The sequence below is a fragment of the Capsella rubella genome, unplaced genomic scaffold (assembly GCF_000375325.1).
Source record: "Capsella rubella cultivar Monte Gargano unplaced genomic scaffold, Caprub1_0 scaffold_6, whole genome shotgun sequence".
Lineage (NCBI taxonomy): Eukaryota > Viridiplantae > Streptophyta > Magnoliopsida > Brassicales > Brassicaceae > Capsella > Capsella rubella.
In genome coordinates, this window is record NW_006238918.1 from 699,119 (window position 1) to 714,606 (window position 15,488).

General features: G+C 36.2%; 3 protein-coding genes across 3 annotated transcripts; 2 read left to right on the plus strand and 1 right to left on the minus strand.

Moving 5' to 3' along the window:
- Nucleotides 1–128: 128 nt before the first annotated feature.
- On the minus strand, nucleotides 129–2,764 carry LOC17883463 (L-type lectin-domain containing receptor kinase VIII.2). Its single transcript, XM_006289436.2, has one exon. The coding sequence runs from the start codon at nucleotides 2,403–2,405 to the stop codon at nucleotides 273–275; it is 2,133 nt and encodes a 710-aa protein (XP_006289498.1). The 5' UTR covers nucleotides 2,406–2,764; the 3' UTR covers nucleotides 129–272.
- Nucleotides 2,765–7,240: 4,476 nt separating this feature from the next.
- LOC17884542 (zinc finger protein JACKDAW) lies at nucleotides 7,241–10,718 on the plus strand. Its single transcript, XM_006287468.2, has 4 exons — nucleotides 7,241–7,729; nucleotides 8,123–8,522; nucleotides 9,325–9,584; nucleotides 9,679–10,718. The coding sequence occupies exons 1-4, from the start codon at nucleotides 7,543–7,545 to the stop codon at nucleotides 10,377–10,379; spliced, it is 1,548 nt and encodes a 515-aa protein (XP_006287530.1). The 5' UTR covers nucleotides 7,241–7,542; the 3' UTR covers nucleotides 10,380–10,718.
- A 1,560-nt stretch (nucleotides 10,719–12,278) lies between these two features.
- On the plus strand, nucleotides 12,279–15,027 carry LOC17881743 (dnaJ protein P58IPK homolog). The gene is made up of 9 exons (XM_006287572.2): nucleotides 12,279–12,575; nucleotides 12,916–13,081; nucleotides 13,186–13,387; nucleotides 13,473–13,633; nucleotides 13,717–13,810; nucleotides 13,895–14,107; nucleotides 14,187–14,264; nucleotides 14,362–14,580; nucleotides 14,683–15,027. Exons 1-9 carry the CDS (start codon nucleotides 12,446–12,448, stop codon nucleotides 14,866–14,868), a joined length of 1,449 nt encoding a protein of 482 aa, XP_006287634.1. The 5' UTR covers nucleotides 12,279–12,445; the 3' UTR covers nucleotides 14,869–15,027.
- The last annotated feature ends 461 nt before the right edge of the window (nucleotides 15,028–15,488 follow it).

Below are 15,488 nucleotides of genomic sequence, written 5' to 3' on the forward strand. Positions count from 1 at the left end.
GACACTCACCAAACTTACTATCTAATGTTCAACTAGTAAAAAAGTGTACAACTAAAGTCTACAGATTAACATTTCTCTATTAAAATCGAAACAATTTATATACATTGTTACAAACTGTAGTCTTGAGGTTCCAAAACCAAGAATTATTAAAAATAGAATAGAAAAATTACATGTAAATTCCAACATTTTAAGAAGAATTAGTATAAATGTTTTGGTTTTTGTTTATTTTTACAAAATTTTGCTTCCAATTTTATAATTTGATTAAATATGATTTAAACCGATCGGTCCTTGCCGACAATAAAGATGTCATGTTCGGAGGACGAACAAGAAGTCGTAGAGATCGGAGCCAAAGCTTCGTTACAATCCGATACACTGTCTTGTAACGTAAGCAATAGCTCCGACGTGCTAAAGCTCATCGACGATGACGGCTTCGCAATAGGAACGTCCGGTACGTCAGCTTCCCCAACTAGAATCTGAACCACACTTCTCATTGTGGGCCGTATTACCGGGTCGGGTTGCGAACAAGCAAGGCCCACCATCAAAACCCGAGTAATCTCTTCCGGGTTGAATTCTCCGCCGTTCCTTAACCGCTCGTCCACCGCCGTCAATAGTTTCCCTTCTCTATACAAACCCCAAACCCAATCTACCAAACTCGATCTTAAACCGGGTTCCGGTTCGGTTCGTGTTATGGGTCTTCGACCGGTGCATACTTCAAGAACAACGGCTCCGTAGCTAAAAACGTCGGTTTTCTCCGTTGCTCTACCGGTAAGCAAATATTCCGGCGCTAAATACCCCATCGTTCCGGCGGCGGCGGTTGCGTCGGGAGATTTATCGTGCTCTGTTTCTCTAGCGAGTCCGAAATCGCCTAATTTGGGATTGAAATTAGCGTCGAGCATAATGTTGCTCGTTTTGACATCACGGTGAATGATCTGATTCTCACACTCTTGATGCAAATAAGCCAAAGCAGAAGCGACTCCAAGAAGGATTTTTCTCCGGTGAGGCCACGGTAACGTCGTCGGAGACTCGTAGAGTGCTTTATCAAGTGATCCATTGGGCATTAGATCGTAAATCAACAAAATTTCTCCTTTTTCTCTGCAATAGCCTTGGAGACGGAGAAGATTCCGGTGACGAAGTGTTCCGATTAGAGACAGTTCCGATAAGAATTCTGTGTTTCCTTGAGAAATGTGGCTGCATCTTTTGACTGCGATGATCTCTCCGGAGTCTGGTAAGATTCCTCTGTATACGGTGCCGAATGCTCCGTTTCCGATGACTCTCGCTGAGCTGAAAGAGTCGGTGGCTAATTTAAGCTCCTTGTAAGTGAATTCTCTCGGAGATTTGATGATTTCCGATGCGAAAGTTTCAGACTTTCGATTGTATTTGATCTTTTTGGAGTAAACCCAGATTATCACTCCGGCGAACAATGCTAAGAAGAATGCTCCGGCGGTTACTACTCCGGCGACGGCGGCTGGTGATTTTTTACAGAGTTTGTTACGGCAAGGAGAAGAAGGATCAGCTGTTTTTCTCCGGACGGTGGATACGGACGGTGAAATTGATGACGGCGACGGCGACAACGGAGGAGGAGACTCAGACATTGGCGGTGGAGATTCAAACGATTCGAAAGATGAAGTAAAGCTCCACCAATCTATACTGTGAATCTCAGTGCTTCCTTGTGTTGATCCTGAGAATCCAACGAACATTGAATCGCTAACGTAAAGGTCGAGATCGAGAGGAACCGACAAAATCGGCGATTTGGGTTTCACGTTCGAGTAAGAGACGTAAACGGTTAAAACCCGGCCCGACCCGTCATAAGTGATCCATGAGTTCACGGCGTTTCCGCTCTTGAGGTCGATGTCGAAGTTTCCCAAATCTGCTACGGCGGCTGAAACGACGGCGTTTAGATCCAATCCCACGTGGTTCCCGTTAACGTCTTTGAATTGCACATCCATCAACGTGTCGAATTCAACCGCCACAAAGCCCGACCCGGATCCGGTATCTTCGGTAAGGCCGAGAAACCCACCGGAGGATCCGATGTACTCTTCATCAGGGCAGATAACGAAAGCTAATCCACCGCCAATGGAAGAAGGATTGAGATTGGTAACCGAGAAGGAGAAGTACGTACTAAAGCTCGCCGGAGAAAGAGTGTCCGGGTGGCGGAATTTAACGGGTTTGCCGTAAAGAGCTTTACCGGCGGTGGAAGTGGGAACAGAGAGGTCACGAGTGAGCTTGACGGTTCCGTTGTTGAGATGAGCATCGCCGAGAAGCTTGAGGCTAGAGAGAGTCAACGTTCCGAAATCGAATCTAGTAGCCGGGAAATCGCCTCTGACGTCGGAGGAACAGAGGAAGGAGGCGATAATGTGGATGAGAGTTGAGTAAACAGAGATGAATCTGGGTGCAAGTTTCAACATTTGTAGATATTTCTCATCGGCAAAGAAGAACCGAGCAAGTTTGGAGATTTTCGGTGGTTGTTGGCTTCTCTCACACTGATACAATCATACAAAAGAAGACGAAGACAAATCTCACACAGAGGAAGACGGAACACGACAGAAGAGAGTGGGAAACAAAAAAAAATAAAAAAAGGCACAAATGAAGAAGACAGGTGGATCTGCTGACTGACACGTGGAACTATAAAAAAAATATTTGGAATTTTCCAAAGCCATGGAGAAGGGTCCTCACGTGCGCGTGCGTGCGTGCTTGCTTCTGTGTGTTTTGAGATCTCTCTCGTCCCAACAACAAAAGATTATAAAAGTCTTTGGGAGTCTTAACTAAGTGTGAATAACTGTTGAACTAAATGAGTTATTATTATGATTCCAAGTAAGTACTTGTGCTGTTGTGCACTAATTTCTTCTTTGCTTTAAGTCGAATTTTAATTTTCAGAACTCACAACTCCTATTTATCAATAACTTTTGTTTTTGTTAACACAAAGTACAATGCTGTGAAAGTTTCATGGCACATGAATTTTTCGTTTTGACTTTATTAGAGACTGTACCCGATTTCTTCAGTGACACTCACTTTTATAATTATACATTAGAGGAACGTTCTTCGTATGGGATATGATATGATAATGCCACTGCCACCGCATAACCAAAGAATATTTCAATATCATAATCATTGATCTCTCTAACTAATCCACAACGCAGCCACTCGTTTTCATACCAGCTCGTGTTAATATATTTTGTACATAGTAGTATTCTCTTCTTCTTTCTTTTTCTTGTGTGGCTTTTGTCTCTATTTGCGTATTTGATCATTTCTTTTTAAATAAAAAATTTCGATAATCTACGAGACATCGTGTCACAGTATGAAGTATTTATGTCTATCTGACTTATATGTATTGTGGTCAATTATAGATTGTAAAAGCATCTCTCTTCTTCTTCTTTTCTTATATAAAAAATTCCTTATTCTTTTGAATTTATAGTTTATAATTTGGTTGGTGGTCAGATATTCTCAAACTGGAATCTACGACTAAGAATAAAGAAAAAAAAAAAAAAAAAAAGAACCTCTAAACATTTCTTTTGGACTTGGGTCTGATATAAATAAATTGTTATGAACTTGGGCTCTAGACATTCTTAGCCCAAACTCTGAGACTACAAAATTATTTCCGAAGAAGTTATGTGGGCTACTGGGCTTTAATTGTGAAGGAACAATTGCTATACAATCGCAGAACCATTTTGTCAACGATAAATCATTTTTTTTTTTAGGGTGTTTCTCCCATAGAAAAAGCAAAGTGAATAATATTAGAGATCTCATAATATTATAGTTATCCAAAGCAAGCAGGGCGGTTTACATAAAAAAGATCATGTCGGTCCCTTGTGTTCTAGTTGCAACATTGAACCCACAACGTACCTGTCTTTGAAAGTTCAAACTAAAACAAACTAGAACAATGGTGCTGCAAATGTTCAAATATCGATATCTCAAGAGAAACCAAGTCCGAAAACACAACGCTATAAATGGCTTTAAAGAATAAATTAGAGACGACATATCCTAATAGGGCCTCATCATCTCCAGCAACAGGAAAAATCATACCTTTGGAAAGGAAAAAACAAGTGATGCATGTCTTTGATTTTTATCAGAAATGAATCATTATGCGTTTTTCCCCAAGTTCATTATTGTATTATCTTTCATTTATTCAGGTATTGAATGTAACGAAAGATAGTTAGATCTCATGATCTTGCTAATTATAAGCCTTTGATATTTTGACTTGATAAGATTTGAACAAAGCTTGTGATCTTAATAACTTTTGTTCTGAGTTATAGGTTTCTAACCAGAAACCACTAGTGCTATACGTCTATCACATTGTTTTAATATAATCGTTTCGATGATAATTCTTTATATAATGACGTCGTGGTTTTTTGAATATTGACCGATTAAGTTTAAAAAGTCCGGCCGGCGTCCATATTCAAATCGAATTGTTATATTGATAAAAATACAAGTGGAACCATATAAAAATGAATATAATTTGTAAAACATTTGTTCCTCATTTGATAATTTTTTTGCTTTTATACAAATCTAACCTACATATCATAGATGTATTTACCTATTTTTCTCACTGGATTATATTTACCTTTGGTCTTCAATTGATGTTGGTTATTACAACATGAATGATTCGCACACATTTGAATTTACTCAAAATTTAACGGTTGCACCCAAAATAAATAGTATATTATTTGTATTATGCAAATAATGTGTGACTATTATAATTAAATTCTAACAATAATACGTTTCTTAATCGTAGACACAAACTTTGGATACCAAGAGGGGAATATGAAAGCATCCAACGGACCAAAAGATGGCAAACACAAAAGGCCAAAAGATAGGTTGAGTTGCATTATTTTATATGGAATTTTTAATGTAATCTCTAATCTATAATATATGTATATATGTATAATTATTGTACTACTAGTTCATTTTATTATAACATTTAGAGAATAATAAATTTATTTATATATGAAGAAAACTAGATTTAAAACTACAGTTAGTCTTCATATACAAATGTCTACGTCAATTTTTTTTTTTTTTTTGGTGTCAAACTCGGGTATGTACTGATGCGAAAGAATTTTAAACTTACGATTAGTAAGATAGGGCATGACCTTACTTACTAAGCTGATCCGAATGATGGGTTATGTTATCACTAACTACATGTAGCTATTATAGACTCAAAAACTATACTTATAATCCTACACTCACAGTCATTTTTATGATGCTCATGAGCTTCTCTATGTGTGATTTGAAGATTGATGAAAAAAAGAAAAAAAAAAAAACTAGGATCATCGAATCAAATCAAATCAAAGGGATGAATGAGATAATAGAGAAGAGACCAATGTGCATGAGAATCATATAGTTTGAAAAAGAGGGTCCCGCAGACAGAGAGACAGGCGTCACGGACTGTCCTATCGTCTTCATCGGGAAATGCCAAAAGATCCTCTCTCTCTCTCTCTCTCTCTCTCTCTTTCTCTCTCTATCACATTACACAAACAACATGCAACATGCTATGTTTGGTCCAACTTTGTAATTATGCCTTAATCATTTCTTTCGATCTATTTCCTTAAAGGCAATGCCCTTTTTCTCCTCACTTCCTCGATTGCACAAACCAATAGAAGACGATCACACTTGAATGAGTAAAGAAAATTACATATAAGTAACATTTGTTTGTAGTCCACTCAAGAGTCAAGATGCAAATCCAATAGTTTTCTTTATTTTGTCCATATCAAACGATCAATCGCAGCAGTTCGTATACTTAAGATCTGACGATTGTATTTTTTTCGTGCTCGAATTAGATAAACAAAAAACAAACCAAAATGTTTCATCAACCATGTTATAACAAGACTTAATAATTCTGGCTAACATAAGTTTATAAGTATATGGTTTTACTACGTGACGTTTTATCACTATAGATACTTTCATTTCTTTGCTTATGGGTCTATTAGCGACTGTAGATCATAGATTTAGTGTCAATATATGTATACTGATTGATACCACATTTGACTTCACTTGGGTGTACCCTTTATCACATTTAAACTTAAATTACCTTTCTTGGCTTTTGTCTAGGAATAATTTGCACTTCCAATTTATAAATTTTTTTTAAAAAATAGTTGAAAAGAAATATTAAAAAACTTACAAAAAGGCTTTTTTGAGTTCCTAAAACTTTTTGGGAGTCAAAGATGGTGCTCTCTCTTTAAACAACGGGAACTTTTTGCATCTACCTATATGCTTTGTTCTTGGGACACCGAACATTTTCCTTTGCCAAATACAATTTCTTGGGTGAATAAAACTTTCATTTTATTAATAAAAGTAGGAGTTGAAACTATGTCCAATTAAATTTCTATATATATATAGATCCAAAACATGCAGCAAGTAACATAGTGTTTTTTTTTTAATAACTAATAAAGACTGTTATGGTATTGGCAAACCAACTCTATCAGCAAAGTGTTAAACTTATTTTTTTGTAAAGTCTCAAACCTTATAAAAGGATATATACTTAACAGAGCAATATTTTATATATAAGAAAATGACTTTAGACTAGTGAGTTTATAGTTGTATATTTTGAGTATACGAGTACATATACATAGAGGTTGATTCTGTTTATAAAATTGATACGGTGCATATGTTTGAAGATGGAAATTGCTTAAAGTCCAATTTTAGAAAGAAAAAAAACTTATTACAAATAACATAAAACAATAATTAAATGCCAAAAGAAGAAACCCTTTTATACTTATGATGGTAATAAATAATTTTTTTGTCGATTTACCGTCGGTTTAAGCTATATATAAATTAAGATTTTAGTTAAATTAATTCCAAATATATCCATCTACAACTGGTATGACCATAAATATTTGTGTTTCCATTAACAAAATTATAGGAAAAAAGAGAATTTAGGAGACGTCCCTTAAATATTTATATCCTCACCCAACTTTAAACACACCATAGATGTACACATGCACGTGTGTTTATGTAACTGCGAGAAAGGAAGAGACTGGCCTTTTCGAAGAAAATATTTATATTTTAAACATCACTTTCCCTTTGAAAATAATTCACAGATCGACTTAAAATAAAAGAAAAAAAGAAAAAGAAAATAGAGGGTAGATCTCTATAAGAACATCTCCCAGATCTCTCAACATTTTTTTATACAAAGAAAAAAACTTTATTCCTGTATTAGTTTTTTATTTCTTTTTCTTTTTCTTTATAATAACAAATCCTCTTCTTAAATCATTTCTATACATATATAGTTTCGTGCATTGAAATTTTCTTCTTCATCTTCTTTGGTCTTTTCTTGTCATTTGGCATAACCAAAGAGTCAAGCACATTCAAACATTCTCAAGCCCTAAAACCCAAAAAAAAAAAAAACTTATATGCTCTCTTTGTTCTTGTTCTTCTTCTCCCCCCGTTTACAAATTATATACCCTAATTAACTATCTCTTTTGTTTGTATACTGTTCTAAACCTCCTGATCGTCTTCTTGTTTTCTTGCGAGATTTTACAAAAAAAAACAAAACCCAGCTGTTCTTGGTTCTTGTTCTTTAGCTCCTCTTTTAAATCAAAATAGCTAGATATGCAGATGATTCCAGGAGATCCATTTTCTATTTCATCTTCCATGGGAGGGTTTGTTCATCAAGAAACACACCTTCATCATCTTCAGCAGCAGATCCCTGACCTTAACCCTAATTCCAACCCTAACCCTAATGCTAAACCGAACTCTTCATCCGCCAAGAAGAAGAGAAATCAACCTGGCACTCCAGGTAACTCCTTCCACACCATAATACATACTCATCACATGTATATAAATAAATATATGTGCATGTGTGTATCATATACTTGTGTTTATATGTATTTCTACATATCTAAACACACATATAACTAAATTCTTAACAATAAAATGTAGAAAGCAGCTCCATATTTCCGTAAATCTGCTTTCTAATGGAAAATAACACTTAGCCTAAAAAATGCATGTATATATCATTTGCTAAATAATCACAAAATCAATATTCATATATATGTGCATACATCTCTCTATATATTTATTATATATTGTATCGGGATGGCCAGTCATGTTACATATTTGTTTCTTTACAATTACAGCATCTTTGGTTGATATATATGATAATACATCATATTTATATATATATGGACAGATCCAGATGCTGATGTCATTGCTCTATCGCCAACAACACTCATGGCAACAAACAGATTCGTGTGCGAGATCTGCAACAAAGGGTTTCAAAGGGACCAGAACTTACAACTCCATCGCCGTGGCCACAACCTTCCATGGAAGCTGAAGCAACGGTCCAAACAAGAGGTGATAAAGAAGAAAGTATACATATGTCCTATCAAGACTTGTGTACACCATGATGCTTCCAGGGCCCTTGGAGACCTCACTGGGATCAAGAAACACTATAGCCGCAAACACGGCGAAAAGAAATGGAAATGTGAAAAGTGTTCTAAGAAATATGCTGTTCAGTCTGATTGGAAGGCACATGCGAAGACTTGTGGCACTCGCGAGTATAAATGTGACTGTGGCACGTTGTTCTCCAGGTAACATTTACTTGCGAGATTAACATATGGTACAATATATCTCTAACATAGCAATATCGAATGAGAAGTAGCCAAAGAATTCATGTGATTCTTAGAGCTTAAAATTATTATGTGACAAAAACTCTAATAGAGATATAGGTGTATATATATAATATCTTAGTGTCGGCATGAATATGTGTGCAATGTCTTGTGATTAGATATATCTGTTGAGAAGTTGGATTAGAGCAGAACATTAATTGAAGGCTCTCTGACTTTTGCGGAGCACTGTTTTTATTTTATTTCAAGAAAAAAAAGCTGCATATATACTTTATGAGTATGATAATCGATGGGATTCATGAGCAGATCTATGAATTATTTTGTGTGTTTGTATGTGTACATGTCTCTTTGGCTTCATTCTTCTCTTCTTCTATTCACACGATATGGCAAGGAACTAGCTAGACATATTTTTATGTCAACAACCACATGCATATAACACATATAGATCTTGATACATATATATATATATATATATATATATATACATATGTGTTATTTATGTATAAGTTTTATGTTTGTTTCTGTCTTCATGTCGTGAGTTTGCATAGGAGAAATAAATGCTTACCCTGGCCAAGAATGTTTCTTTTGCTAATGATTTCAAATTCAATGCTCTGATTGATAATCAATGCCCCTGTCTCAGATCTTAATTTTTTTTTTTTTTTGTATTATTACCATCTCGTTAACTTCAATTTTTTTTAGCAAATCTAAAACATTTTTCTAATAGTTAATCGATCTATTATTATTATTATTATTATTATTATTATAGGAAAGATAGTTTCATCACACATAGAGCGTTCTGCGACGCATTGACTGAAGAAGGTGCGAGGATGAGTTCACTAAATAATAACAATCCGGTGATCTCTGCGTCGAATCTGAACTTTGGAAACGATTCAAATGTAATGAATAATAATCCAAATCTCCCACATGGATTTGTTCACCGAGGAGTACACCATCCCGACATTAATGCTGCTATCTCTCAATTCGGTTTAGGGTTTGGCCATGACCTAAGTGCAATGCATGCGCAAGGTATATCACATATCAATCATCTTTCTAAATAGTTGCTTTTGATGAATATGCTATACTAATACTATTAGCAATTATATTATGTGTATGTGTTTAGGTCTATCCGAGATGGTTCAAATGGCCTCCACAGGCAACCACCACCTCTTTCCCTCGTCATCATCGTCCCTCCCTGATTTCTCCGGCCACCAACAATTCCAAATTCCAACGACCTCCACAAACCCTAATCTTACCTTGTCATCTTCCTCGACATCACAACAATCCTCAGCTTCACTACCATCATTACAACAACACCACCAAACCCTAAAAGACACATCTTTCTCACCACTCTTCTCCTCTTCCTCTGAAAACAAACCAAACAAGCCTCTCTCTCCAATGTCTGCCACAGCTCTCCTACAAAAAGCTGCGCAAATGGGCTCTACTAGAAGCAATTCCACCACTGCTCCGTCCTTTTTCGCTGGTCCAACAATGACTTCATCATCAGCCACCGCTTCTCCTCCTCCTCCTCCTCCTCCTCCTAGATCGTCTTCTCCAATGATGATCCAACAACAACTCAGCAACAACTTCAACACCATCGTCTCAAGAGAGAATCACAATCTTGCTCCTCCTCCTCTTAGTGGTGTAACCACTAATAATGTGGATAATAATCCCTTTCAATTGAACCGATCGGGTCTAAATCCGGTTCAACAGATGGGTCTAACCCGAGATTTTCTTGGAGTGAGCAACGAGCATCACCCTCACCAAACAAGCCGTCGTCCGTTTTTGCCTCAAGAACTCGCAAGGTTTGCTCCATTGGGTTGATTATGTGTTTAATTCTTCAATACGGTGTACTACATATTCGGACCGGATCAAGCAATATACGGGGGACAAGATTTTGAGTTCAATTAGGATTGGAAGTTCCTTCGAGGAGACAAATCTAATTAAGGATCGTACCCCCTTGTGAAGCGGTCGGAATGTGGGGACAAAGGTTGACAAGACATCATCATATCAATTTTTACATTGTTATGTACTTTTTACTATGTTTTATGATTATCGCCATCATATATATATACCAAGGCATGCATGGATATATGTATTTCCGACGTTGTCGTTTTGTAAATGTTATTTTCTTTTCATTAATGTAATGAGATATTTTTAAAATATGGTCAGTATAATCTTGAGACTTTACCAAGTTTGTTAATTAAAAAACCCATATGATATTTTGATATGTTCTATCCCAATCCGAAAAATGTACGGACGGAGCTGGCTTGAAAATCTTAGTAGAACTAATGCCTAATGGAGTAATTAATGGGTAATGGCATATGATCTTAGAAATAGGGAATTGGATGGTTTGGGGTCGTACAGATACAGTAAAGAAGTAATTCCTAGTTTCATGCCCACAAATAATTTAGCATGTCATCGATCTTCTTAGGTCCAAAGAGATTATTGACTTAACATTCAAAATTTCTTTGGTTGATTAACAAAGAAAGAAACATCATCTTCTTCTTTCTTCTGTGGTATACGTACACATACATATAGAGACTGATCAATACTGATCTTAATTTGAAATTTAGATACGTTGACAATAGCCTTCAAAATGTTCCCCAAGACAAACGTAAAGTAAGATCGCTTCAAAAGATTTCAAACAAAAGTACAGTTTTTATTTTTAGAAAACTAGTTTGAAACTGAACGACCTTTGTTAAACTTTCCCTTTCAATAGGTACTTGATCCAAACTCAAGTTCTAGATATGTGTGTCAATGTACCTTTGGGGTTTTGCAAAAATATTTTAATTGATGCTATTTTCAGTAGATTAATAGGCCTTTATCTTTATTTTGACTTATTTCTAAACTCCACACGTACGAGATGATACACACATACACATTCATAATTTAATAACTATTACTAATAGGGATTTACCTAGAAAACACGACTTATGTCGTCTTGTGAATCTATGCATGATTCCTTTGTCATTGTCAAACACTATATAAGATTATCTAATTATAAGTGTCATTAACTGTACGTGAGAAGATGTCGTAGGTTTCATAATGTTTAACAAAAAACAGAAACAGAGTAATGAATGAAGAGAAATCCTGTTTTTGCGGGATCAAAAGAAACAACAAAATGTCAGGATATTGAAACTTCAACAGAATCCAAGAGACAGTAGATTTTACTTGTTCATAAGGAAGGAGGAAATGAATGCAGCCTACCTAATCATATATAGTTCCAATAATTTGTAGTAAGAAGAGACCACCAATATTACATAGAGAGAGAGGTAAGCTCCAAGAGAAGAAGAAGAGACCAAGATTACCCCAATTTTTATTTTTATTTATTTTTAATCCCTTTTAACTCTGCTTGGACTTGGGTCACTAACCGAAACCCAGAGTAATGTTTTTTACTAATTCTCAACAACAACAATGGACAAAGAGAAAAAAAGAAAAGAAAAAGATGAGAGCTAGATTCGATTATGGACTAAACTTTTGACATTTTGGACCCATATTGATCTGCAGGCCTCAACTCTACCTAGGCCCAAAAACTCTAGCTATCTTACGTGGCAGATTAAGATCCAACGTGTAAATAGTTAGTCATACGTGTTTGTTTCTCATTCGTAAGGTTTCGGAAACTTAAAAACTACTTAAACCATATTCCACGTGGATCATATTGATTGGATAGAACAACGTGTTGTTACTAGTTACACTTCTTGAAACATGCAAATCAAAATCGGAAAAAAAGGTTTCGAATTCGATCCGAAGAAACACACAAATTCGCGTCGAGCTTGCTTCAATCGAAGATACTTCTTCTTCATTCGTCTCTCTGATTCATATTTGTGTGTGTTGTGACCTTTGGGCCGTATACAGACGTGTAGGTTTATATGTATTGAAGTTCGAGTATGGATCTGTTCCGAGTTTCGTCAGGGATGGATTTCTTAGCTTGGAGAGGAATGGCCTATACTCTTCTTCTTCTCAACTTTGTTTTTGCTTGCCAACTTCTTTTCCTTCAGCCTCTCGTTTCCGCTTTAGGTACCTTTTTTTTCCAATTTTCACCTCGTTTACATGGTGAACATTTGATCTTTGTTGTTTAAGTTTAGCTGATTTTGGAATCTTAAAGTTTAGAAATTTGCAGCATATGGCGAATTGTTTCTCTTAATTTCGGAAATTTGGTATTTTTGGTGTTGGGTTTGTTCCAATCACTGGCGCTCTGTGGATTATAGAGGCTCCCCTGTTTTGCTTGCTCCATTTTGAATTGATCAAATTCGGAAACTAGGTTATGAGAGTGAAGAAAGAAGGCATTTTGGTATAGGTCTTTGAGATTTTTAAATATATTTACTTATGTGTATCATTGCTGGTTATTTTTGTATAGATGGTCAATCAGTTGATGCTGCTGAGTTATTTGAGAGGGCTTCACAAAGTATCAAGGTTAAGCGTTACAGCGATGCCCTCGATGATCTGAATGCAGCCATCGAAGCAGACCCTGCTCTTTCTGAAGCTTATTTTAAGCGTGCCTCTGTGCTTCGTCATTTTTGCAGGTATGTAAATTTGCAAAAGGTCCTAATTGGTTTGGATTAGTTTTCATTTGAAAAAATTAGAAAGATATGGCTCTGACTTTGATTGCTCTTTTCTTGTGTTATAGATACGAAGACTCGGAAAATAATTACCAGAAATATCTAGAATTTAAGTCAGGAGATTCAAATGCTGAGAAAGAGCTCTCGCAGCTTCATCAAGCTAAGAGTGCTTTGGAGACTGCCTCAACTCTGTACGAATCAAAGGACGTTGCCAAAGCTCTTGAATTTGTTGATAAAGTTGTTCTTGTCTTCTCCCCAGCTTGCTCTAAGGTTCTCTTCTTGATGATTTTTGCTATATTTTTTACTTCTCTCTGATCATGCAGTTTCTTATTGTTTACAATGTTTTTTATTTCAGGCAAAGCTTCTCAAAGTCAAGCTCCTTATGGTGTCTAAAGACTACTCTGCTACAATTTCCGAGACTGGTTTTATTCTCAAGGAAGATGAAAATAATCTTGAGGCTTTACTCCTTCGTGGACGTGCCTACTACTATTTAGCAGATCATGACATTGCCCAAAGGTTTGTTCTAACTTCAACCCAATTTTCATTCAGAGAGAGTTTGGATTCAAAACTGAAATACTTGATTAAACTCTCTGTTTCAGGCATTACCAAAAAGGGCTTCGTCTTGATCCGGAACACAGTGAACTGAAAAAAGCATACTTCGGACTGAAAAAACTGATCAAGAAAACAAAAAGTGTGAGTCCTTCAAACCATTTTGTCTTCCCTTAACACTGAGCTTTAGCTGCCAATTCTGTGTTGAAAACTTGTGTTCTACTGTAGGCAGAAGATAATGCAAACAAAGGAAAGTTGCGAGTTTCAGCAGAGGATTATAAAGAAGCTATTGCTCTGGACCCTGAACACACGGCACATAATGTGCATCTCTATCTTGGATTATGCAAGGTCTCAGTCAGGCTCGGCCGTGGAAAAGACGGCTTAAATAGCTGTAATGAAGCACTTAACATCGATGGAGAACTGATTGAAGCTTTACATCAGGTTGAAATCATTTAAGTATTGAATCAAAACATTCACACCTTTTATCAAACAAACAGGTTTCTGATAAGTACTTCATCAGAGGGGAGAAGCTAAACTGTTGCTTGAAGATTGGGAAGGAGCTGTGGAGGACTTGAAGCAAGCCGCCCAAAACTCTCAGGTTGGGTAAAGATAAATTTGTTTATCGTCAGTGTTTCTGATACTCTTTTTCTGATATTCTTTTAATGTTACTAAACACATACCTATAACTATACCAGGACATGGAAATTCATGAAGCACTTGGTAGAGCAGAGAAAGCACTGAAGATGAGCAAACGAAAAGATTGGTATAAGATTCTTGGAATCTCCAAAACTGCTTCTATAGCTGAAATTAAACGAGCCTACAAGAAGCTTGCATTACAGTGGCATCCAGATAAAAACGTAGACAATAGAGAAGAAGCTGAGGACAAGTTTCGAGAAATCGCTGCAGCGTATGAGGTGGGACAAAATGCACAGCACAACCCCCTTTCATACTCACTCACACATATTTGTTACTGGGCTTCACTCATATTATGTATATCTAATCTGTGAATCGACCAGGTTCTTGGAGATGACGACAAGCGGGCGAGATTTGACAGAGGAGAGGATCTTGAAGATATGAGCGGAGGTGGCGGCGGTGGAGGATTCAATCCGTTTCATGGTGGTGGTGGTGGACAACAGTACTCTTTCCATTTTGAGGGCGGTTTTCCCGGTGGTGGTGGAGGTTTTGGCGGTTTCGGTTTCTAACTTGGACATGAAAGTATCATGTAACTTCAGGATGAACTTTTTTTTTTTTTTTTTATATATACTCAAAAACACATTTTCCTTTCTTTCATTAAAAAAGTTTTGTGCAATCGTAATGTTGTCTCGTATTAAATCAAGACAGTAACACAATCTATATCACAATCCCAGAACACAAAACAAATTTAATTAAAGCTCTAGTTTTTATCCGTAAATATTCAATGTGGAGACTGAGAGAGTTCTTCCAAATCCCAGAACCAATCTCCACACCAAATCTTCCTTTGGATTCCAAGAAAGACTGATGGGGCAACCGAACAACGACATTACGCAACAAAACGTTCGTCGCTGGATAATGTCGTGCAAATGTCACTTCAGTTTTTTATTTATTTTTATTTTAACAATAACTCCATAAAAAAGCCGTAATAGAAAATGGAGAAAGTGTGTAAGGGTATGATAATGTATCCTTCGTGAATAACATGTATTTATAGTATTTTGAAATGAGACTACGATTAGGGTAAGTTTTAAGGTATATTCGTAAGTATAATTTAAAATATTGCATAAGTAAGCAAGTAAATAATCTTTACCGTTTAGATTGTTTTGGTTAGGATAAATAATTATGGATAGTT